This window comes from Armigeres subalbatus, unplaced genomic scaffold (assembly GCF_024139115.2).
Source record: "Armigeres subalbatus isolate Guangzhou_Male unplaced genomic scaffold, GZ_Asu_2 Contig30, whole genome shotgun sequence".
NCBI lineage: Eukaryota > Metazoa > Arthropoda > Insecta > Diptera > Culicidae > Armigeres > Armigeres subalbatus.
The window spans coordinates 874205-900386 of record NW_026943042.1 but is presented as its reverse complement, the minus strand read 5'-3'; the positions used below and the strand labels follow the sequence as shown (position 1 = coordinate 900386).

At 45.3% G+C, this 26182-nt stretch overlaps 1 protein-coding gene across 1 annotated transcript; it reads right to left on the bottom strand.

Annotated features, from left to right (window-relative positions):
- Positions 1 to 19424: 19424 nt before the first annotated feature.
- Positions 19425 to 20332, bottom strand: LOC134203962 (chymotrypsin-2-like). The gene is made up of 3 exons (XM_062678800.1): positions 20257 to 20332; positions 19807 to 20192; positions 19425 to 19747 (listed from the first exon to the last, which is right to left on the bottom strand). Exons 1-3 carry the CDS (start codon positions 20318 to 20320, stop codon positions 19445 to 19447), a joined length of 753 nt encoding a protein of 250 aa, XP_062534784.1. The 5' UTR covers positions 20321 to 20332; the 3' UTR covers positions 19425 to 19444.
- Positions 20333 to 26182: the final 5850 nt, after the last annotated feature.

The following is a 26182-nucleotide window of genomic DNA, read 5'->3' as shown; positions in this document are numbered from 1 at the left end:
AGGAATCCCAGGAGGAACTTCCGGAGAAATTCCTGGAGAAACTTTTGGAGTAATTCCTGGAGGAACTTTCGAAGGAATTCCTGGAGGAACTTCAGGAGTAATTCCTGGAGGAAAAACCGGAGGAATTTCTGGAGGAACCTCCGGAGGAATTTCTGAAGGAATTTCCGGAGGAATTCCTGGAGGAACTTCGGAGGAATTCCTGGAGGAACTTTCCGAGGAATTCCTGGAAGCACTTCCGGAGGAATTCCTGGAGGAACTTCCTGAGGAATTCCTGGAGGAACTTCCGGAGGAATTCCTGGAGGAACTTCCGGAGGAATTCCTGGAGGAACTTCCGGAGGAATTCCTGGAGGAACTTCCGGAGGAATTCCTGGAGGAACTTCCGGAGGAATTCCTGGAGGAACTTCCGGAGGAATTCCTGGAGGAACTTCCGGAGAAATTCCTGGAGGAACTTCCGGAGGAATTCCTGGTGGAACTTCTGGGAGAATTCCGAAGGAATTCCTGGAGGAACTTCCGGAGGAATTCCTGGAGGAACTTCCGGAGGAATTCCTGGAGGAACTTCCGGAGGAATTCCTGGAGGAACTTCCGGAGGAATTCCTGGAGGAACTTCCGGAGGAATTCCTGGAGGAACTTCCGGAGGAATTCCTGGAGGAACTTCCGGAGGAATTCCTGGAGGAACTTCCGGAGGAATTCCTGGAGGAACTTCCGGAGGAATTCCTGGAGGAACTTCCGGAGGAATTCCTGGAGGAACTTCCGAGGAATTCCTGAGGAACTTCCGAGGAATTCCTGGAGGAACTTCCGGAGGAATTCCTGGAGGAACTTCCGGAGGAATTCCTGGAGGAACTTCCGGAGGAATTCCTGGAGGAACTTCCGGAGGAATTCCTGGAGGAACTTCCGGAGGAATTCCTGAGGAACTTCCGGAGGAATTCCTGGAGGAACTTCCGGAGGAATTCCTGGAGGAACTTCCGGAGGAATTCCTGGAGGAACTTCCGGAGGAATTCCTGGAGGAACTTCCGGAGGAATTCCTGGAGAACTTCCGGAGGAATTCCTGGAGGAACTTCCGAGGAATTCCTGGAGGAACTTCGGAGGAATTCCTGGAGGAACTTCCGGAGGAATTCCTGGAGGAACTTCCGAGGAATTCCTGGAGGAACTTCCGGAGGAATTCCTGGAGGAACTTCCGGAGGAATTCCTGGAGGAACTTCCGGAGGAATTCCTGGAGGAACTTCCGGAGGAATTCCTGGAGGAACTTCGGAGGAATTCCTGGAGGAACTTCCGGAGGAATTCCTGGAGGAACTTCCGGAGGAATTCCTGGAGGAACTTCCGGAGGAATTCCTGGAGGAACTTCCGGAGGAATTCCTGGAGGAACTTCCGGAGGAATTCCTGGAGGAACTTCCGGAGGAATTCCTGGAGGAACTTCCGGAGGAATTCCTGGAGGAACTTCCGGAGGAATTCCTGGAGGAACTTCCGGAGGAATTCCTGGAGGAACTTCCGGAGGAATTCCTGGAGGAACTTCCGGAGGAATTCCTGGAGGAACTTCCGGAGGAATTCCTGGAGGAACTTCCGGAGGAATTCCTGGAGGAACTTCCGAGGAATTCCTGGAGGAACTTCCGGAGGAATTCCTGGAGGAACTTCCGGAGGAATTCCTGGAGGAACTTCCGGAGGAATTCCTGGAGGAACTTCCGGAGGAATTCCTGAGGAACTTCCGGAGGAATTCCTGGAGGAACTTCCGGAGGAATTCCTGGAGGAACTTCCGGAGGAATTCCTGGAGGAACTTCCGGAGGAATTCCTGGAGGAACTTCCGGAGGAATTCCTGGAGGAACTTCCGGAGGAATTCCTGGAGGAACTTCCGAGGAATTCCTGGAGGAACTTTCGGATGAATTCCTGGAGGAACTTCCGGAGGAATTCCTGGAGGAACTTCCGAGGAATTCCTGGAGGAACTTCCGAGGAATTCCTGGAGGAATTCCTGGAGGAACTTCCGAAGGTATTCCTGGAGGAACTTCCGGAGGAATTCCTGGAGGAACTTCGGAGGAATTCCTGGAGGAACTTCCGGAGGAATTCCTGGAGGAACTTCCGGAGGAATTCCTGGAGGAACTTCCGGAGGAATTCCTGGAGGAACTTCCGGAGGAATTCCTGGAGGAACTTCCGGAGGAATTCCTGGAGGAACTTCCGGAGGAATTCCTGGAGGAACTTCCGGAGGAATTCCTGGAGGAACTTCCGGAGGAATTCCTGGAGGAACTTCCGGAGGAATTCCTGGAGGAACTTCCGGAGGAATTCCTGGAGGAACTTCCGGAGGAATTCCTGGAGGAACTTCCGGAGGAATTCCTGGAGGAACTTCCGGAGGAATTCCTGGAGGAACTTCGGAGGAATTCCTGGAGGAACTTCCGGAGGAATTCCTGGAGGAACTTCCGGAGGAATTCCTGGAGGAACTTCCGGAGGAATTCCTGGAGGAACTTCCGGAGGAATTCCTGGAGGAACTTCGGAGGAATTCCTGGAGGAACTTCCGGAGGAATTCCTGGAGGAACTTCCGGAGGAATTCCTGGAGGAACTTCCGGAGGAATTCCTGGAGGAACTTCCGGAGGAATTCCTGGAGGAACTTCCGGAGGAATTCCTGGAGGAACTTCCGGAGGAATTCCTGGAGGAACTTCCGGAGGAATTCCTGGAGGAACTTCCGGAGGAATTCCTGGAGGAACTTCCGGAGGAATTCCTGGAGGAACTTCCGGAGGAATTCCTGGAGGAACTTCCGGAGGAATTCCTGGAGGAACTTCCGGAGGAATTCCTGGAGGAACTTCCGGAGGAATTCCTGGAGGAACTTCGGAGGAATTCCTGGAGGAACTTCCGGAGGAATTCCTGGAGGAACTTCCGGAGGAATTCCTGGAGGAACTTCCGGAGGAATTCCTGGAGGAACTTCCGGAGGAATTCCTGGAGGAACTTCCGGAGGAATTCCTGGAGGAACTTCCGAGGAATTCCTGGAGGAACTTCCGGAGGAATTCCTGGAGGAACTTCCGGAGGAATTCCTGGAGGAACTTCCGGAGGAATTCCTGGAGGAACTTCCGAGGAATTCCTGGAGGAACTTCCGGAGGAATTCCTGGAGGAACTTCCGGAGGAATTCCTGGAGGAACTTCCGGAGGAATTCCTGGAGGAACTTCCGGAGGAATTCCTGGAGGAACTTCCGGAGGAATTCCTGGAGGAACTTCCGGAGGAATTCCTGGAGGAACTTCCGGAGGAATTCCTGGAGGAACTTCCGGAGGAATTCCTGGAGGAACTTCCGGAGGAATTCCTGGAGGAACTTCGGAGGAATTCCTGGAGGAACTTCCGGAGGAATTCCTGGAGGAACTTCCGGAGGAATTCCTGGAGGAACTTCCGGAGGAATTCCTGGAGGAACTTCGGAGGAATTCCTGGAGGAACTTCCGGAGGAATTCCTGGAGGAACTTCCGGAGGAATTCCTGGAGGAACTTCCGGAGGAATTCCTGGAGGAACTTCGGAGGAATTCCTGGAGGAACTTCCGGAGGAATTCCTGGAGGAACTTCCGAGGAATTCCTGGAGGAACTTCCGGAGGAATTCCTGGAGGAACTTCCGGAGGAATTCCTGGAGGAACTTCCGGAGGAATTCCTGGAGGAACTTCCGGAGGAATTCCTGGAGGAACTTCCGGAGGAATTCCTGGAGGAACTTCCGGAGGAATTCCTGGAGGAACTTCCGGAGGAATTCCTGGAGGAACTTCCGAGGAATTCCTGGAGGAACTTCCGGAGGAATTCCTGGAGGAACTTCCGGAGGAATTCCTGGAGGAACTTCCGGAGGAATTCCTGGAGGAACTTCCGGAGGAATTCCTGGAGGAACTTCCGGAGGAATTCCTGGAGGAACTTCCGGAGGAATTCCTGGAGGAACTTCCGGAGGAATTCCTGGAGGAACTTCCGGAGGAATTCCTGGAGGAACTTCCGGAGGAATTCCTGGAGGAACTTCCGGAGGAATTCCTGGAGGAACTTCCGGAGGAATTCCTGGAGGAACTTCCGGAGGAATTCCTGGAGGAACTTCCGGAGGAATTCCTGGAGGAACTTCCGGAGGAATTCCTGGAGGAACTTCCGAGGAATTCCTGGAGGAACTTCCGGAGGAATTCCTGGAGGAACTTCCGAGGAATTCCTGAGGAACTTCCGGAGGAATTCCTGGAGGAACTTCCGGAGGAATTCCTGGAGGAACTTCCGGAGGAATTCCTGGAGGAACTTCCGGAGGAATTCCTGGAGGAACTTCCGGAGGAATTCCTGGAGGAACTTCGGAGGAATTCCTGGAGGAACTTCCGGAGAATTCCTGGAGGAACTTCCGGAGGAATTCCTGGAGGAACTTCCGGAGGAATTCCTGGAGGAACTTCCGAGGAATTCCTGGAGGAACTTCCGGAGGAATTCCTGGAGGAACTTCCGGAGGAATTCCTGGAGGAACTTCCGAGGAATTCCTGGAGGAACTTCCGGAGGAATTCCTGGAGGAACTTCCGGAGGAATTCCTGGAGGAACTTCCGGAGGAATTCCTGGAGGAACTTCCGGAGGAATTCCTGGAGGAACTTCCGGAGGAATTCCTGGAGGAACTTCCGGAGGAATTCCTGGAGGAACTTCCGGAGGAATTCCTGGAGGAACTTCCGGAGGAATTCCTGGAGGAACTTCCGGAGGAATTCCTGGAGGAACTTCCGGAGGAATTCCTGGAGGAACTTCCGGAGGAATTCCTGGAGGAACTTCCGGAGGAATTCCTGGAGGAACTTCCGGAGGAATTCCTGGAGGAACTTCCGGAGGAATTCCTGGAGGAACTTCCGGAGGAATTCCTGGAGGAACTTCCGGAGGAATTCCTGGAGGAACTTCGGAGGAATTCCTGGAGGAACTTCCGGAGGAATTCCTGGAGGAACTTCCGGAGGAATTCCTGGAGGAACTTCCGGAGGAATTCCTGGAGGAACTTCCGGAGGAATTCCTGGAGGAACTTCCGGAGGAATTCCTGGAGGAACTTCCGGAGGAATTCCTGGAGGAACTTCGGAGGAATTCCTGGAGGAACTTCCGGAGGAATTCCTGGAGGAACTTCCGGAGGAATTCCTGGAGGAACTTCCGGAGGAATTCCTGGAGGAACTTCCGGAGGAATTCCTGGAGGAACTTCCGGAGGAATTCCTGGAGGAACTTCCGGAGGAATTCCTGGAGGAACTTCCGGAGGAATTCCTGGAGGAACTTCCGGAGGAATTCCTGGAGGAACTTCCGGAGGAATTCCTGGAGGAACTTCCGGAGGAATTCCTGGAGGAACTTCCGAGGAATTCCTGGAAGGACTTCCGGAGGAATTCCTGGAGGAACTTCCGGAGGAATTCCTGGAGGAACTTCCGGAGGAATTCCTGGAGGAACTTCCGGAGGAATTCCTGGAGGAACTTCGGAGGAATTCCTGGAGGAACTTCCGGAGGAATTCCTGGAGGAACTTCCGGAGGAATTCCTGGAGGAACTTCCGGAGGAATTCCTGGAGGAACTTCCGAGGAATTCCTGGAGGAACTTCCGGAGGAATTCCTGGAGGAACTTCCGGAGGAATTCCTGGAGGAACTTCCGGAGGAATTCCTGGAGGAACTTCCGGAGGAATTCCTGGAGGAACTTCCGGAGGAATTCCTGGAGGAACTTCCGGAGGAATTCCCGGAGGAACTTCAGGAGGAATTCCCGGAGGAACTTCCGGAGGAATTCCCGGAGGAACTTCCGGAGGAATTCCCGGAGGAACTTCCGGAGGAATTCCTGGATGAACTTCCGCAGGAATTCCTGGAGGAACTTTCCGGAGGAATTCCTGGAGGAACTTTCCGGAGGAATTCCTGGAGGAACTTCCGGAGGAATTCCTGGAGGAACTTCCGGAGGAATTCCTGGAGGAACTTCCGGAGGAATTCCTGGAGGAACTTCCGGAGGAATTCCTGGAGGAACTTCCGGAGGAATTCCTGGAGGAACTTCCGGAGGAATTCCTGGAGGAACTTCCGGAGGAATTCCTGGAGGAACTTCCGGAGGAATTCCTGGAGGAACTTCCGAGGAATTCCTGGAGGAACTTCCGGAGGAATTCCTGGAGGAACTTCCGGAGGAATTCCTGGAGGAACTTCCGGAGGAATTCCTGGAGGAACTTCCGGAGGAATTCCTGGAGGAACTTCCGGAGGAATTCCTGGAGGAACTTCCGGAAGGATTCCTGGAGGAACTTCCGGAGGAATTCCTGGAGGAACTTCCGGAGGAATTCCTGGAGGAATTTCCGGGGGAATTCCTGAAGAACTTCCGGAGGAATTCCTGGAGGAACTTCCGGAGGAATTCCTGGAGGAACTTCCGGAGGAATTCCTGGAGGAACTTCCGGAGGAATTCCTGGAGGAACTTCTGGAGGAATTCCTGGAGGAACTTCCGGAGGAATTCCTGGAGGAACTTCCGGAGGAATTCCTGGAGGAACTTCCGGAGGAATTCCTGGAGGAACTTCCGGAGGAATTCCTGGAGGAACTTCCGGAGGAATTCCTGGAGGAACTTCCGGAGGAATTCCTGGAGGAACTTCCGGAGGAATTCCTGGAGGAACTTCCGGAGGAATTCCTGGAGGAACTTCCGGAGAATTCCTGGAGGAACTTTCTGAGGAATTCCTGGGGGAACTTCCGGAGGAATTCCTGGGGGAACTTCCGGAGGAATTCCTGGAGGAACTTCCGTAGGAATTCCTGGAGGAACTTCCGTAGGAATGCCTGGAGGAACTTCCGGAGGAATTCCTGGAGGAACTTCCGGAGGAATTCCTGGAGGAACTTCCGGAGGAATTCCTGGAGGAACTTCCGGAGGAATTCCTGGAGGAACTTCCGGAGGAATTCCTGGAGGAACTTCCGGAGGAATTCCTGGAGGAACTTCCGGAGGAATTCCTGGAGGAACTTCCGGAGGAATTCCTGGAGGAACTTCCGGAGGAATTCCTGGAGGAACTTCCGGAGGAATTCCTGGAGGAACTTCCGGAGGAATTCCTGGAGGAACTTCCGAGGAATTCCTGGAGGAACTTCCGGAGGAATTCCTGGAGGAACTTCCGGAGGAATTCCTGGAGGAACTTCCGGAGGAATTCCTGGAGGAACTTCCGAGGAATTCCTGGAGGAACTTCCGGAGGAATTCCTGGAGGAACTTCCGGAGGAATTCCTGGAGGAACGTCCGGAGGAATTCCTGGGGGAACTTCCGGAGGAATTCCTGGAGGAACTTCCGTAGGAATTCCTGGAGGAACTTCCGGAGGAATTCCTGGATTAACTTCCGGCGGAATTCCTGGAGGAGCTTCCGGCGGAATTCCTGGTGAAACTTCCGGCGGAATTCCTGGAGGAACTTCCGGCGGAATTCCTGGAGGAACTTCCGGCGGAATTCCTGGAGGAACTTCCGGCGGAATTCCTGGAGGAACTTCCGGCGGAATTCATGGAGGAACTTCCGGAGGAATTCCTGGAGGAACTTCCGGAGGAATTCCTGGAGGAACTTCCGGAGGAATTCCTGGAGGAACTTCCGGCGGAATTCCTGGAGGAACTTCCGGCGGAATTCCTGGAGAAACTTCCGGCGGAATTCCTGGAGGAACTTCCGGCGGAATTCCTGGAGGAACTTCCGGCGGAATTCCTGGAGGAACTTCCGGCGGAATTCCTGGAGGAACTTCCGGCGGAATTCCTGGAGGAACTTCCGGCGGAATTCCTGGAGGAACTTCCGGAGGAATTCCTGGAGGAACTTCCGGAGGAACTTCCGGAGGAACTTCCGGAGGAATTCCTGGAGGAACTTCCGGAGGAATTCCTGGAGGAACTTCCGGAGGAATTCCTGGAGGAACCTCCGGAGGAGTTCCTGGAGGAACTTCTGGAGGAATTCCTGGAGGAACTTTCGGAGGAATTTCTGGAGGAACTTCCGGAGGAACTTCCGCAGGAATTCCTGGAGGAACTTTCGCAGGAATTCCTGGAGGAACTTCCAGAGGAACTTCCGGAGGAATTCCTGGAGGAACTTCCGGAGGAATTCCTGGAGGAACTTCCGGAGGAATTCCTGGAGGAACTTCCGGAGGAATTCCTGGAGGAACTTCCGGAGGAATTCCTGGAGGAACTTCCGGAGGAATTCCTGGAGGAACTTCCGGAGGAATTCCTGGAGGAACTTCCGGAGGAATTCCTGGAGGAACTTCCGGAGGAATTCCTGGTGGAATTCCTGGAGGAACTTCCGGAGGAATTCCTGGAGGAACTTCCGGAGGAATTCCTGGAGGAACTTCCGGAGGAATTCCTGGAGGAACTTCCGGAGGAATTCCTGGAGGAACTTCCGGAGGAATTCCTGGAGGAACTTCCGGAGGAATTCCTGGAGGAACTTCCGGAGGAATTCCTGGAGGAACTTCCGGAGGAATTCCTGGAGGAACTTCCGGAGGAATTCCTGGAGGAACTTCCGGAGGAATTCCTGGAGGAACTTCCGGAGGAATTCCTGGAGGAACTTCCGGAGGAATTCCTGGAGGAACTTCCGGAGGAATTCCTGGAGGAACTTCCGGAGGAATTCCTGGAGGAACTTCCGGAGGAATTCCTGGAGGAACTTCCGGAGGAATTCCTGGAGGAACTTCCGGAGGAATTCCTGGAGGAACTTCCGGAGGAATTCCTGGAGGAACTTCCGGAGGAATTCCTGGAGGAACTTCCGGAGGAATTCCTGGAGGAACTTCCGGAGGAATTCCTGGAGGAACTTCCGGAGGAATTCCTGGAGGAACTTCTTGGAGGAAATTCCGGAGGAATTCCTGGAGGAAATTCCGGAGGAATTCCTGGAGGAAATTCCGGAGGAATTCCTGGAGGAAATTCCGGAGGAATTCCTGGAGGAACTTCCGGAAGAATTCCTGGAGGAACTTCCGGAGGAATTCCTGGAGGAACTTCCGGAGGAATTCTTTGAGGAACTTCCGGAGGAATTCCTGGAGGAACTTCTGGAGGAACTTCCGGAGCAATTCCTGGAGGAACTTCCGGAGCAATTCCTGAAGGAACTTCCGGAGCAATTCCTGGAGGAACTTGCGGAGGAATTCCTGGAGAAACTTCCGGAAGAATTCCCGTAGAACATCTGAAAGATTTCCTGTAGGGACTACCGGAGAACTCACAGAGGAATTCCGGAGAAATCTCTAGAGAAATTTCCAGAGGGATTTCCGCAAGAATTCCTGGAGGAACTACTGGAGGAAATTGTGGGGGTACATCTGGAAGAATTCCTGCAGGAGTTTCCGAAGAAATTTCCTAATGCATGAAATTGATTCACTAACGGTGTAATGCAACCACGCCGCCGTCGCTGGTTAAAAATGATCTATTACGCTGCCGCCGATAAAATGTCAATCGTTACTCAGGTCTACTGGTATAGTGGATGCTAAGATCTTACCGGAACGACCGTGTCGATTCCGGCTCCCAGTGAACAAAGATTTGTGATGCTATACAAGCAATAAAGAACAATGCTCGGTTAACTTTTCAAAAGGATCTAAGTAACATTTTTTCATGAATTAAATTGAATACTGCTATCAGTAGCTTTCATGTTGTTCTGTCAAATTAATTCATGAAAAAAAAATTACTTAGGCCTTTTGAAAAGTTAAGCGAGAAAGTGAATGATCTGATCCGTATTTCCCATTTTCGCTTTTTTCTCTATCCTGCTAGGAGCTTGAACGCCCGCCGTTGCCATTTAGAGGCATTCGATGAAGCAGACCTCATAGCTCTTCTAGACGGGACTCTACCCAGAACTTGTTAGAGCACACTCCTCACTTCCATCAACGTTACCATGATGAGTTGATTTTAAAAGGGAGGCTGGCTCCGATCTGTACGGGAGCAACAATTCAGCTTTGCTGCGTCGCAGCATGCGTGAAATAATGAAAATGACAGTTGCGCGTTACTTCCGAATCGAGTGTTGTGCCCTTGAAAACGCGAGTAGTTTTGAATTTGGAATCTGTGAAGAGTGTCCTTAACAGAATCGAACCTAAAAATAAACAGAATCGAAAGTTATCGCAAGAGAGCGACAAGTTTGAAATTGTACAGAATCTGAAAAATTAAGCAGAGGACCATTGAAGACCAACTTGAAATTGAAAACGCATTTTTTTGCCTACCGTTAACCAGAAACGGCATGGCTGATAACATGGAAACTACCATATCAAGGCAGGGTTTATTATTGTCTTTATTAATGAGACTATCAGCCCTAGGCTGGCTCGTCTCCGGACTATAAAGGCAGGGTATTTCAACCAACATAAGTAGGTTCGTCATCTAAAAATGATGCTAGTGATCAATTTTTAGAAATTCCTACAAAATGGCGCAACTTATTAGAAATTTTACGCTAGAATCCATACGTCCCTACTTTGCGCAAGCGATCTTATACGAATTGCATAACCTAGTCTTCCGCTACACATCTCATCAACCGAAACTGAACTGCTCTTAGTGCTTAAGCAACTCAGCGATTGAGGATTGACTAAGAACTTTATTGCTTTCATTCAGAAATTCTTCATGGGATGCTCCTTTAGGGTCCAGTTGACAACGAAGAGTTACAATTCCATCATATTACGCTCAACATCCACTTCTTCATTTACCCCGAGAATATTTTGTTGGTAGCTTACGGGGATACAGCCAGGCTTGTAAAATGTCATCTGCATGTCATTTGACTAATTTGCTCATAACTTTCTTTAGAAGCAAAATTTCTTCCATAATTTTGAATGTACTCATAACGCTTGAGTAGGGTTATATTTTTGTCCAAGGGTACATTGCTCTAAGTATAACATCAAAGGCTGGAGAGTGAAAACTCTCCAAAATGTCACGTGTCATTTGACATAATGTCATTTGAATGACATTTTGCCTCCCACGCCCCAGATTACATATTTACAGCAAAGTCTCGTTAGACAAAGTTGTAGGCCCATTTAACCGCTATAAGTTCGTCATACAACATGAATTGATAGCTACCTTCTGAAACAAGTTCTGGGAAAATTATACAAACGAATGCAAATGACATTTTACAACACTGGATACAGCAGTTCGTATCCGAATCAGGACTTTATCCGCTCACAGAGCCGTTCTCCGATAGAGTTTATGATAATCGCCAGCAAATCTAGACCAACATTTACTATATATGTAGACCAAGAATCAGGAGGAATAAATTTTGGCTGTTACGCCCTTTTCAAATTGTTATTGGGGTAGGGGCAATGTCACACCAATTCTCGGGAGCAAACACCGGTTTCGATCGGGTTAGCTTCAGCTTGAGCTTGAGCTTGATTGACTGCTCGTAGTTGCTACTCCATTATGACCAGATCAGCTGTTCTTGCACAGGGAACCAACAGATGTTTGCTTGGGACTAGCACACATCTTCAATGTACAAGTACTGGTGATCTCATTTGTTAGGTCATACTGGCGCCTGCCACGTCAGAATGCAAGTCAATGTAGGGAAGGGGAAGGAAATGATGATGCAATCACTCGCCCACTGCAAGCCGAATATACCTCTGCACTTGCCACGAGTTCATGCGGAATTTGTTGGAATTTCTGGGTTAGGTTGGAGAGGCAGAGGTCCGTCTTGGTTAACGAGCTGCCAATGTGATAGATAGGAAAAGGTAACTGATGGAATTTGTAATTGGATGTAGGAAACGAGCTATATAAGTTCATTTCCGATTCTAGCAGATTACTGTTAGAATACTCAAGTTGAAGGTATAGGAATAGTAATGGAAACGGTATAGAAGTCCATTTCCAGTTCTAGCGATTGCTAGAACATGAGAAATAAAGAGAAAGATACAAAGTAGGAGAATGGAACGGACCTGGGATTTAACCCACGACCTCCTGCGTATGAGGCAGAAGCAGTAGCCATATGACTACCAAGCCCGCTTCGAAACAATTTTATTTTTATTTATTTTTTTTATTGTCTTTATTAATGAGGTTTTCGGCCCTTGACCGGTTCACCTCATGCTTCGAAACAAGTATCACGCACTGAAATGATTAATTTTATTATCGGCCGCACAATGCAGAACACAATAATTCGGTCGACCGCGCGATCGTTCTGCTGTCCGAAACATGAGAGATCACGCACTGAACTGATTAATTTTATTACCGGCCGCGCAATGCAGAACACAATAATTCGGCCGACCGCGCGATCGTTTTGCTGTCCGAAACACGAGAGATCACGCACTGAACTGATTAATTTTATTACCGGCCGCACAATGCAGAACACCATAATTCGGTCGACCGCGCGATCGTTCTGCTGTCCGAAACATGAGAGATCACGCACTGAACTGATTAATTTTATTACCGGCCGCGCAATGCAGAACACAATAATTCGGCCGACCGCGCGATCGTTTTGCTGTCCGAAACACGAGAGATCACGCACTGAACTGATTAATTTTATTACCGGCCGCACAATGCAGAACACAATAATTCGGTCGACCGCGCGATCGTTCTGCTGTCCGAAACATGAGAGATCACGCACTGAACTGATTAATTTTATTACCGGCCGCACAATGCAGAACACAATAATTCGGTCGACCGCGCGATCGTTCTGCTGTCCGAAACATGAGAGATCACGCACTGAACTGATTAATTTTATTACCGGCCGCACAATGCAGAACACAATAATTCGGTCGACCGCGCGATCGTTCTGCTGTCCGAAACATGAGAGATCACGCACTGAACTGATTAATTTTATTACCGGCCGCGCAATGCAGAACACAATAATTCGGCCGACCGCGCGATCGTTTTGCTGTCCGAAACACGAGAGATCACGCACTGAACTGATTAATTTTATTACCGGCCGCGCAATGCAGAACACAATAATTCGGCCGACCGCGCGATCGTTTTGCTGTCCGAAACACGAGAGATCACGCACTGAACTGATTAATTTTATTACCGGCCGCACAATGCAGAACACAATAATTCGGTCGACCGCGCGATCGTTCTGCTGTCCGAAACATGAGAGATCACGCACTGAACTGATTAATTTTATTACCGGCCGCGCAATGCAGAACACAATAATTCGGCCGACCGCGCGATCGTTTTGCTGTCCGAAACACGAGAGATCACGCACTGAACTGATTAATTTTATTACCGGCCGCGCAATGCAGAACACAATAATTCGGCCGACCGCGCGATCGTTCTGCTGTCCGAAACATGAGAGATCACGCACTGAACTGATTAATTTTATTACCGGCCGCACAATGCAGAACACCATAATTCGGTCGACCGCGCGATCGTTCTGCTGTCCGAAACATGAGAGATCACGCACTGAACTGATTAATTTTATTACCGGCCGCGCAATGCAGAACACAATAATTCGGCCGACCGCGCGATCGTTTTGCTGTCCGAAACACGAGAGATCACGCACTGAACTGATTAATTTTATTACCGGCCGCAAAATGCAGAACACAATAATTCGGTCGACCGCGCGATCGTTCTGGTTCGGGAAACCTGAGAGATCACGCACTGAACTGATTAATTTTATTACCGGCCGCGCAATGCAGAACACAATAATTCGGTCGACCGCGCGATCGTTTTGCTGTCCGAAACATGAGAGATCACGCACTGAACTGATTAATTTTATTACCGGCCGCGCAATGCAGAACACAATAATTCGGCCGACCGCGCGATCGTTTTGCTGTCCGAAACATGAGAGATCACGCACTGAACTGATTAATTTTATTACCGGCCGCACAATGCAGAACACCATAATTCGGTCGACCGCGCGATCGTTCTGCTGTCCGAAACATGAGAGATCACGCACTGAACTGATTAATTTTATTACCGGCCGCGCAATGCAGAACACAATAATTCGGCCGACCGCGCGATCGTTTTGCTGTCCGAAACACGAGAGATCACGCACTGAACTGATTAATTTTATTACCGGCCGCGCAATGCAGAACACAATAATTCGGCCGACCGCGCGATCGTTTTGCTGTCCGAAACACGAGAGATCACGCACTGAACTGATTAATTTTATTACCGGCCGCACAATGCAGAACACCATAATTCGGTCGACCGCGCGATCGTTCTGCTGTCCGAAACATGAGAGATCACGCACTGAACTGATTAATTTTATTACCGGCCGCGCAATGCAGAACACAATAATTCGGCCGACCGCGCGATCGTTTTGCTGTCCGAAACACGAGAGATCACGCACTGAACTCACCGGTTTCGATCGGGTTAGCTTCAAGCTAAATTCGCTTTATTATTAAGGGTCTGATTTGTTATAGAATTAACGTCTACTTACGATTTTAGTGTACCTTGCTATGGTTTGTGAGAGAAATCGTATCAGAGCCCGTTGATTGATAGTCGATTAATAATAGCTATAGTATTACAAATTCATATGTAGTTCAATTTGACATTAGGATCATATTAGTTTAATTTAGTAATTTACTCACGTTTAGACCGGTTATTCAAGCACTAACTGTAGTGTCTCTAGTTAGGTAGATTAGAATTCTTCTATATATCAAGAATATTCGCAATAGGGAATTAAAAAATAACAATTTAGTATAGCACTATCCGATTGGGTGAGGTTGCTGCACGCTGATGACTTGCATATATTTCCACATCTGTCCAGTGACATTGACAGTTTCGCGTCGCTGCCTGTGTGGGCACTTCAAATACGACACGTTGTAGATGTGTTGGTTTCACAGCGGTTGTCGATGTTGTGGCTGGAAGTGTTGCCGGTACACAAATGTTGGTCTAGAAATGTGTCCGTGGTCATGTCTGGTCCGAGCATCAAATAAGGCGAACATCCAGTTAACACTCGGACGTCGGTACGATCACACGTGTGCGAACTGTTTGTCGTGAGCGACTATCCTTCTTTTGTATAGCATATATTATTTTCTTCAAACGGATTCTACGGAAAAAGGTATCAATGGAAGCTACTAGGAAGAACACATTGAAAATTGTTTTCGGATCATCGGCACAAGCGCCAAAGCATCTAGACGTCTTGCGATTTGTCGAATTCAAGTTGCGAATTCCACCTGAAAGTGTGCATTCAATCTATAAAGACGAAAACGACCATGCGTTCTACATCAAGTTTCTGGACGAAAACGAATTCAACTGTTTCGGAACTGGTTTGGAGACTATGAAAATGGTACAAAGATTCCGGTTCGAATATACATTGCTAGCAGGCTTTTCCGGTACGTAAGAATATTCAATCTGCCGCCCGAGGTAGACGACAAAGATATAGCAGCAGTTTTAAGTCAATTCGGAAGCATCAGACAACATGTGCGAGAGAGGTATCCAGCGGATTTTGGTTATAACGTTTTCAGTGGAGTCAGAGGTGTGCATTTGGAGATCTCAAAAGAACTACCAGCAAACCTTTACATTGGTCATTTCAAAGTTCGCACCTTTTACGATGGCTTAAAAAATCGGTGCTTCTACTGTAAGAATGAAGGACATGTAAAAGCCAATTGTCCAAAGCTAGCCAGCACGAAAGCAGCTCAAAATGGCGGTCAGTACAGTCAAGTATTGGCCAATGCAGCAATCGGATCCAGTGCAACTTCGTCAGGTACTTTGAATATGACCACTATTCCAGTGCCAGTCAAATCCGTTACGACAACTACAACGAAACCAGTAACAACTACATCGGAGAAAGTGACCACTGGTTCATCTGGTCAAGCTGTAGTTGTGACCAAAGGAACGCAAGAGAGACGATCATCTGGAGAGAAAGCTAAAGACGCAGAGAAAATGGACACTGGTAAGGACGCTGAGGCTATCGCAAGTAATCGAAAACGTGTGCCGGACTCAACCTCGAACAACGACTCATCCGGAGCAGATGAGATTGGACGGCAGCAAGAGAAAGGTAAACCTAAAAAGAAACAACAGATACTAGCAACTAGCGAGAGCGTCAGTCCCATCGATGCTGTTAGTGCCAGGGTAGGTAGATCGAAGAATAGATCACGTGGCGGGCGTCAAGGGTGCTCACATTAAGTTCTACTGTTATGATATGTGGCTTCGACAGAAATCATTTGAGTCTGTAGATTTAAAAGCTTCAGTCTGTGTTTTGTGGGAGCAATGCCGTTAATTAGACGAATTGCAACAATCAACTTGAATGCGATCAGTTGCACTGAAAAAAATATCTGAGAGATTTTATCTGGAACAATGATTTGGATGTGGTTTTTCTTCAGGAAGTTGCATTTGAAAACTTTTCTTTCATTAAATCACACAGGTCAATTGTTAATATAAGCGACGATGGGAAGGGGACGGCAATCCTGTTACGTAACAATATAGAATATTCAAATTGTGTTTTGAATGAAAATGGTAGAATCACGTCAGTTTGTGTTGATAATGTTAATTTTGTAAATATTTACGCACATTCGGGTAGTAAATTTAAAAAAAAAACGAGGCTCTCTTTTTACGGTAGATGTTCTGATTCATTTGATTACAGGAAAGGAAAATGTTTTACTAGGCGATTTTAATTGTATAATCTTACCAGAAGATTCGAATAGCAAAATTAAAAATATTTCAGATGGTGAAAAATCTGATTTCATCTCTAGGTTTAATAGATGTCGAACGCAACTTGAAACAGAGAAATACTAGTTTTACCTTTTTTCGCAGTGGCTCCAAATCACGATTAGATAGAATTTATTCATCAAGCTCCTTTGTACAATACATATCTAACGTCGATACAAAACCATTAGCTTTCTCCGATAATCATGGAGTGGTTTTTACCTACCGAGTGGATGATCAACTCTTTTTTGACTTCCTTGGCCGTGGTTATTGGAAAATTAATTCCTCTCTTTTGAACGACGATCAGATAAACTGTAAATTTGTATCTTTGTATGTGAATTTGAAGACCCGAAGATCGGCAAACGATCTAAACTACTGGTGGAATAATGATTTCAAGAGTGCAGCGAAACGATTCTTCAAGGCTGAAAGGTTTAATTCGAACCAGCAAACCGCCCAAGAAAAAAGCTTCTACTACCAGTGTTTGAAAGAATCATTTGAAAAGCAATATAAAGGTGACGATGTGTCCGTGGAAATGAAAATAATAAAATCAAAACTAATGCAAATAGAAAATAATAGACTGAATTCAATATCTTACAAATTTAAGCCGAACACTTTATTAGCAGAGGAAAAATTGGGATTGTATCAGATTTCTACTAACATAAACCGTTGTTCAATAACGAATATATTGAAATTAAGAATTAATGGAAATTTAATATCAGATACGACTATTTTGAGCAAAACTTTATTTGAACACTTTAAGGAAAAGTTTGCCAAATCTCCAGACATTGATACTAATTACGACAATGTTTTGAAATACATCAAAACTGGTTTGAATCAGAATGATCAGCAATCTCTTATAAATCCAATTACGGAAGTCGAACCGAATTTAGCCTTGAACCATGCCTCCAAAAGAAGTGCTCCTGGATTAGATGGATTATGTTATGAATTGTATTCTGTTCATTTTGATTTACTTAAGGTTGATTTAATAAGCTTATTCAACTCATACTTGCTTGAAGGGAACTATCCCCCTGCTTCGTTTTCAGAAAGTGTAATCACTTTAATTCCCAAAAAAGGTGACCCTTATGATTTGAACAACCGAAGACCGATTAGTATGCTCAATACAGACTATAAATTGTTTACAAAAATTTTATGGAATCGTTTGCAGCCAATAATGGCAAAATTAGTTGGAAATAGTCAATCTGCTTGTACTTCAAATCAGTCTTGCGTTGAAAATTTGAGAGTTTTGCGTAATGTTCTTATTAAAGGTAATTCTTCCAAACATTTCAAAGCTATGATTCTAAGTCTTGACTTAGAAAAGGCTTTCGATCGCGTTGATCATGCTTTTTTATGGGCAGTGTTGGAAAAATTTCGCTTTCCTGCTCAAATAATCGAGTGTCTCAAAAAACTATACAGAAATGCAAGCTCTAAAGTTTTATTCAATGGATTTTTTACTTCTAGTTTTGCTATCCGTAGTTCAGTACGGCAGGGATGCCCTTTAAGTATGGCCTTATTTGTCTTATATATTGAGCCTTTAATCGGAATGTTGAACGAAAACCTTTCTGGTTGTCTCATTGACAATATTTTTGTGAGACTTATTGTCTATGCAGATGACATTAATATTTTAATCCGAAATAATCATGAATTTGATACCGTGCTAGAGATAGTAGGGTATTTCAGTATTTATTCAAAAATAAAATTGAATGTTTCTAAATCACAGTATTTGAGAATAAATTCTTGTCACTCTGGACCCCATTTAATTAAAGAAGTTGATACTTTAAACATACTAGGAATTCAGATAAATACAAATTTTGAAGAATTAATAACTTTGAACTATAATAAATACATAAATGAAATTAAACATCTAATGGTATTACAAAGTCGTAGGAATTTAAATCTTTTTCAAAAAACGTATATTTTCTCTAAGCTGTGGTACATCTGCCAAGTATTTCCGCCTAACAATAAGCAAATAGCTACACTTAAATCTATTACAGGTCGTTTTTTATGGCAGGGATTTATATTTAAAGTTGCTAGGAATGAGTTATATTTACCTGTTTATAAAGGGGGTCTCGCTCTAGTTGATATTGAATCTAAAGCAAAGGGATTATTCAGTAAAAACATACTTCTGCTCACTAGGAATAATATTGCTGGACAAGATAATTTTATGTTAAACCAATTAAACAATCGGCGTTTCCCAAGGAATATGAGAGACTAGATTTACTTTGCAAATGAAATTAAACTGAACGATTCTCTAGATTCAAGCGAAAAGATTTATGATTTTATAATTGATAGTTTGAATATTACTTGTAAAACGCAAGAGGATGTGCCACAACTATTATGGGAAAACTTATTAGAAAACTTAGACAATAACTTTCTAACTTCTAGAGGGAAGACTACACTCTTCTGTATTGTCAAAGATGTCATCCAAAGTAAAAAAAATGTTCAAAAACAAAGTAAAAGGAGTAGCAACAAGCAACTGTGAAACATGCAATGTTGAAGAAAAATTAAAGCATATCGTTAAACAATGTGTTTTGTCCAGTAAGACATGGACTTGGCTGAAAGATGTATTAACTAAAAAACTGAAATTGAATATTTCGGATCCAGATGAAATACTGTCGAGAAATATATCAAACAGGAACTACAAGCTTAAAGCTGCTTTATGGATAGTTATAGAAACTATATCTTTCAATATTGAAACTAAAGGCAAAGTGTCTTTGGAAGACTTGCAGCAAAAAATAGAGTAGCTCGTTTTAATAGTAGATCTTTATTTAAAAGGCATTTCAGGAATATCTTAGATATCTGCTTAGAAAAATCTTAGAAAAAAAAGAAAAAAAAACATCCCTACATGCAGAATGATAGAAAACATGCGATCTCTTCTCCTAAAATGCCTTTTTTGCCTTTCTATTATTTTTTTCAATACACTTTATGATGCACGAGAAAGGCATCATAGCCAATAGGTGGAATAATCTGGAGTTTTTAATTCAAAGATTTACAGATTGCTTATGAACATGAAGTTTATTATCATATAGAAGTGGTATTTGGGTCACATTTGGCAACAGTTGGATTCTAATTAAAGAACACAATTTAGATTCCCGTTATCGTCGAAATCCAGCTGCGATAGCTTTGAACTCGGGTATAGACAGCGGGCAGCATACGCCCGCAGCCAGCTGATAGTGAGAACACACCCACCAGTACGTTATCTTCCGAAGCCAGTGGGGCACCGGCATCGATAATACAGTAACACCCGGTCATTCGCGGACGAGCGCATATACTGGAATCGTAGATATGGACATGTGAATCACCGTCGGCATGAATTTGCCGGCACTCGTCGTTCGCAAGCGTAACCTTGCGGGCCATCTGCATGTCGTTGGGGGTTTCTTCTTCGATCTTGAATGGTTCGAAAAAATAGTAAAATGTCATATATTATAAGATGGGCGAAAACTTACATCCGATCGCCATCCAGTAAGAACTACAAGTTCACCGGCCGGGGACGCCACTCCTGGTAAATTGATCACCTGAACATTGCTGCTCAATTCTATGTCAGAAGCCGTTTTCACGAGAGCCACATCATTTTCGTAGAAAATTGGATCAAAACTTGGGTTCAGTTGAAGATCATCCACATCGTATTCCAATCCTTTCGGATCCAAGGTGTAACTTCCAACGACTATCTTGAAACTTGTTTTAGTTCGACCCTGGACACAGTGAGCTGCCGTAAGGATCCAACGCTCGGACAGAATTGACCCACTGCAGAAGTGTATGCTAACTGGCAGTGAACGTAACGATGCCTGGAATGGAGCGTTCAGAATGGGATCCGTTTGGTCCATATCTTTCGCTACAGAGATTTTTACAAGTAGATTTTCAACATTAGAAGTTTTGAGTTCTGCTTCTATACTTACAATTTGGTGCCGAATGGATCACTGCAATGGCAGAAATAAAAAGAATGAAGGTAACCTTATACATTCTGTACTGATTAAAAACTGGGTTTGTTAGTTGGCAAACGTTCCAATTTGAACCTAAAATGGTTGACTCCGAAGGGCTTGCTGCTTATATATGGTTATGATGTTTGTTATCGTCCATCTAAAAAAAAACACTTGCTCATGTGAACTGTTTGCTTTCCGGAGTTTCCTGAAAGGCCAAATGTTCACTTATTATGTTTACATGAACGTACAGGTGTTAGGCAAAATGATTGAGATAGGCAAAATTTGGCCCAAATTCAAATCCTTATAACTTTTTGAAAAATTGATGAAATTGGACAAAACCGGAAGCATTCGACGGCAAATTTAGTCAAGATTTAGGAACATGTGCGGTCACGAATACTGGCCACCGGACACCGGAGATGTTCCGGATTTTCGGAGGCCATGTCAAAACACATTTTTCTGCCGCTCGTATTTTGTGTGGTTTGAAGTTACATCGATAAACACTATTTTCCTAGAAACTAGATCTTATTGAAAATTGAATGCGGGCTGTTGCGCTAAGATCCGTTGAAAAATATCCGAGATATGGCCATTTCAGTGAACCTGGTTCCGGATACTATGGTCAATTATGTATATCCTTCCAATCACGTATATATTATCCGGTACCATATCAATATTGATATCAAACTTCAAGATTTTTCATGGAGATGCTTCAGGAACCATATGCAGGACGATCAGTTGCCCTGACCACTCTGTGGTAGGTTCCAGGTGCCCCGGGGGAAGTGGCCAATTTGAAAACGTTCAGAACCCTATCAATATGGGTATCAAACTTCAAGATTTTTCATGGAGATGCTTTAGGAAGCATATTCAGGATGGTCAGTTGCTCTGACCACTCTGTAGTAGGTTCAAGGTGCCCTGGGAAAGTGGCCAATTTGAAAAACGTTCAGAACCCTATCAATATGGGTATCAAACCTCAAGATTTTTCATGGAGATGCTTCAGGAAGCATATTCAGGACGATCAGTTGCCTTGACCACTCTGTGGTAGGTTCCAGGTGCCCCGGGGAAGTGGCCAATTTGAAAAACGTTCAGAACCCTATCAATATGGGTATCAAACTTCAAGATTTTTCATGGAGATGCTTCTGGAAGCATATTCAGGACGATCAGTTGCCTTGACCACTCTGTGGTAGGTTCCCGGTGCCCCGGGGGAAGTGGCCAATTTGAAAAACGTTCAGAACCCTATCAATATGGGTATCAAACTTCAAGATTTTTCATGGAGATGCTTCAGGAAGCATATTCAGGACGATCAGTTGCCCTGACCACTCTGTAGTAGGTTCCAGGTGCCCCGGGGGAAGTGGCCAATTTGAAAAACGTTCAGAACCCTATCAATATGGGTATCAAACTTCAAGATTTTTCTTGGAGATGCTTCAGGAAGCATATTCAGGACGATCAGTTGCCCTGACCACTCTGTGGTAGGTTCCAGGTGCCCCGGGGGAAGTGGCCAATTTGAAAAACGTTCAGCACCCAATCAATATGGGTATCAAACTTCAAGATTTTTTATTAAGATGCTTCAGGAAGCATATTCATGATGGTCAGTTGCTCTGACCACTCTGTAGTAGGTTCAAGGTGCCCCGGGGGAAGTGGCCAATTTGAAAAACGTTCAGAACCCTATCAATATGGGTATCAAACTTCAAGATATTTCTTGGAGATGCTTCAGGAAGCATATTCAGGACGATCAGTTGCTCTGACAACTCTGTAGTAGGTTCCAGGTGCCCCGGGGGAAGTGGCCAGTTTGAAAAACGTTCAGCACCCTATCAATATGGGTATCAAACTTCAAGATTTTTCGAGATGATACTTCTTAATGCATTTTAGAACTAACAGCTGTCATGACCACTAGTAGTAGGTTCCAGGTGTCCTGGGGAAGTGGCCAATTTGCAAAATGTTCGAAACCATATCAAATACTCAATACTCATTATCAAAGTTCAAGGTTTTGCATGGAGATGCTTTTGGACTCTCCTGTCGAATAGAGCTCGCCGCCGCACGAAGTTGACCATCTACAAAACGCTCATTAGACTGGTCGGCCTTTATGGCCACGAAAGTTGGATGTTGCTGGCGAAGGACCAACGCGCCCTTGGAGTTTCCGAATGGAAGGTGTTTTGGACTGTTTATGGTGGGGTGCAGATGGAAGCCAATGGAGGTGGTGGTGGAGGCCAATGAACCACGAGTTGTAACTGTTAGGAGAACTACCACATGGTACAATTTTGGCGGTTACGGTGGGCCGGGCATATAGCCAGAATGTCAGACGACAACCCGATTGAGATGGTGCTCGATAATGATCCGACCGGTACAAGAAGAAGAGGCGCGATGCGGTCACGGTGGATCGACCAAGTGTAAGATGGCCTGCCATCAATGGCAGCAGGTCGCAAGCATGACTTAGCAATTGTGTGGGGTGCTATATCTTGACATGACCATGGTCTTATTATGGCATTTAAGGGCAAAGTGAAGCCTGCCGATTATCAAATTGTTTTGAAAGACAAGGTATTTGTTGATATGATGACAAATCCTGAATATGACGTCTGTTTTTCATTTTTGCGAAAGGACCGCAGGTCGCGTTTCACTTGGTCGATCCACCGTGACCGCTGCACGCCTCTTCTTCTTGTACCGGTTGGATTATTATCGAAGCATCATCTCAATCGGGTTATCGTCTGACATTCTGGCTTCTTGCCCGGCCCATCGTAACCGCCAAAATTGTACCGTGTGGGTAGTTCTCCTAACAGGTACAACTCGTGGTTCATTGACCTCCATCACCACCTCCATTGTATTCCATCTGCACCCCACCATAAATAGTCCGCAACACCTTCCATTCGGAAACTCCAAGGGCGCGTTGGTCCTTCGCCAGCAACATCCAACTTTCGTGGCCATAGAGGCAGACCAGCCTAATGAGTGTTTTGTAGATGTTCAACTTCGTGCTGCGGCGAACTCTATTCGACAGGAGAGTCCAAAAGCATCTCCATGAAAAATCTTGAACTTTGATGCTCATTTTGATATGATTTCGAACATTTTGCAAATTGGCCACTTCCCCAGGACACCTGGAACCTACTACAGAGTGGTCATGACAGCTGCTGGTTCTAAAATGCATTTAAAAGTAGCACCTCGAAAAATCTTGAGGTTTGATACCCATATTGATAGGGTTCTGAACGTTTTTCAAATTGGCCACTTCCCCCGGGGCATCTGGAACCTACTACAGAGTGGTTAGAGCAACTGACCATCCTGAATATGCTTCCTAAAGCATCTTCATGAAAAATCTTGAAGTTCGATACCCATATTGATAGGGTTCTGAAAGTTTTTCAAATTGGCCACTTCCCCTGGGGCACCTTGAACCTACTACAGAGTGGTCAGAGCAACTGATCATCCTGAATACGCTTCCTAAAGCATCTTCATGAAAAATCTTGAAGTTTGATACCCATATTGATACGGTTCTGAACGTTTTTCAAATTGGCCACTTCCCCGGGGCACCTGGAACCTACCATAGAGTGGTCAGGGCAACTGATCGTCCTGAATATGCTTCCTGAAGCATCTCCATAAAAAATCTTGAAGTTTGATACCCATATTGATAGGGTTCTGAACGTTTTTCAAATTGGCCACTTCCCCCGGGGCACCTGGAACGTACCACAGAGTGGTCAGGGCAACTGATCGTCCTGAATACGCTTCCTGAAGCATCTCCAAGAAAAATCTTGAAGTTTGATACCCATATTGATAGGGTTCTGAACGTTTTTCAAATTGGCCACTTCCCCCGGGGCACCTGGAACCTACCACAGAGCGGTCAGGGCAACTGATCGTCCTGAATATGCTTCCTTAAGCATATCCATGAAAAATCTTGAAGTTTGATACCCATATTGATAGGGTTCTGAACGTTTTTCAAATTGGCCACTTCCCCCGGAGCACCTTGAACCTACTAAAAAGTGGTCAGAGCAACTGACCATCCTGAATATGCTTCCTAAAGCATCTCCATGAAAAATCTTGAAGTTTGATACCCATATTGATAGGGTTCTGAACGTTTTTCAAATTGGCCACTTCCCCCGGGGCACCTGGAACCAACCATAGAGTGGTCAGGGCAACTGATCGTCCTGAATATGCTTCCTGAAGCATCTCCAAGAAAAATCTTGAAGTTTGATACCCATATTGATAGGGTTCTGAACGTTTTTCAAATTGGCCACTTCCCCCGGGGCACGCTATGTTTAAAGGCAACTATTATGCAAAGTGAATGCACCTCGGATGTTAAGCCGTTAGATCATAGTTTTTGACCTCTAGTTTAAGGATCTGTGTCGATAAGAATTTTTCATCGGTGAAATTTTGACTTTTTTACTATTTAAGGTAATATTTTTAACCTAAAAACCTTTTCTGATTTTTTTAAATTTTTTGAAACAAGTTATATAAAATCCAACCACTACTTTTTTTTCCTGATGCTTTAAGAAACATTTTCATATAAAAACATTTTTCATATGATGAAAATAGTAGAAGTTATATTAAAATTACTGCTAGTCTTGAATGTTCTTACGGTATATTATGAATAGATCTGGAGCCTTCCTTAGCCTTATTACACTGCTACACTGCAAGACCATGCTAAACGTGGGTGAGTTCGATTCGTGGTCTTGTCTAGGAAATATTCTCGCCTTCCCTGGGCATAAAATATCATCGTATCCTCATGATATACGAATGCGATAATGGTAACTTGGACTAGAAACCTCGCAGTTAATAACTATGGAAGTGCTAAATAAACACTAAGCTTCGAGGCGGCATTTATCAGAGTGGTTGATGTAATGCTAATAAGAAGAAGTGTTATTAAATTTAAGAACATAATATCACTCTTTAACATTTCCAATCAACACAAAGTTAAAACTACGCAGTAGTACAAAGTAGTATTTATGTTCTGTATTTCAAACTTGATTGAACTTCAATGGACGTCTACATTATGTGACCACTGTTATATGCTATGACCGAGGATAACAGTTTACTTGCATACTGTTCGTGGTTATCTGGCATTTTGTAGTTTGCTAGATAGTATTGAATTTTTTGTGGATGGCTTCCGTTGGTTGCTCCGTATACTTTTTAAGGCCTCCCTGTGATGCGCTCAATTCAAGAACATGTAATTTCAAAATAAGAAAATTTTCGGTGATTGGTAGTCCGGCTGCTATCCAACTGTCACAAAATGCTCGTATATTCCAACAATGTTACACTTAAACAGCAATCAACTACCTGTGGTAGACTCTGCAATACCTTGTAATAACCATTGCATTATTTTCCTTTCAAAACACCTCGTTTTACTAGTCTTCTCCTTCCAGTAAATGATTATGAACACAATTGAAATATAATCGAGCATCTTCCTTGACCTGTCCAGCGTTAAATTCGGTTCTATGGTAACAAGTGGTGTAGGGTTGCTGGTGTTTTAATAGACACGTATGAGATATGCAGTTACACAAGAATTCGCTATCGATCAGGGTTTCGACTTTTCGTTTCAATGAAACCAAAGCAGGTGTTTTTCGGGCCAAGGGAGAATCTTTTTTCGTTGTTTATGTTGAGGATCATCTTTCACCCATCAATATTTTCTCCAGAACTAGCCTGAGAAGATAAACGAAAATCTTGCCTGTTAGATGAAAATCCTTTTTCGTTTCCTCACTTTTACCTCTCACTCACTTTTCGCGAGAATTATCGCAGAACAATTACAAAATTGTATGGCCGCGCCGGGATTCGAACCCAGAGTAGTAACAATAATAACTGTGGGGATGCGCTTACTCTAGCCACACCACCACGCTATCTGTATGAAAGCGTTAAGTTCTTTGTTCCCCATAAGCTACTACCATTTGCATTTATGGTGCCACGAAAAGACTCGAATATGAAAGAAAAAGAGCAA

Coding starts and splice junctions, on each gene's coding strand:
- LOC134203962 (XM_062678800.1), bottom strand. CDS start 20,320: ATGTATAAGGTTACCTTCATTCTTTTTATTTCTGCCATTGCAGTGATC. Junction 20,193..20,256: donor GATCCATTCGGCACCAAATT/GTAAGTATAGAA, acceptor AAATCTCTGTAG/CGAAAGATATGGACCAAACG. Junction 19,748..19,806: donor TTACTGGATGGCGATCGGAT/GTAAGTTTTCGC, acceptor GAACCATTCAAG/ATCGAAGAAGAAACCCCCAA.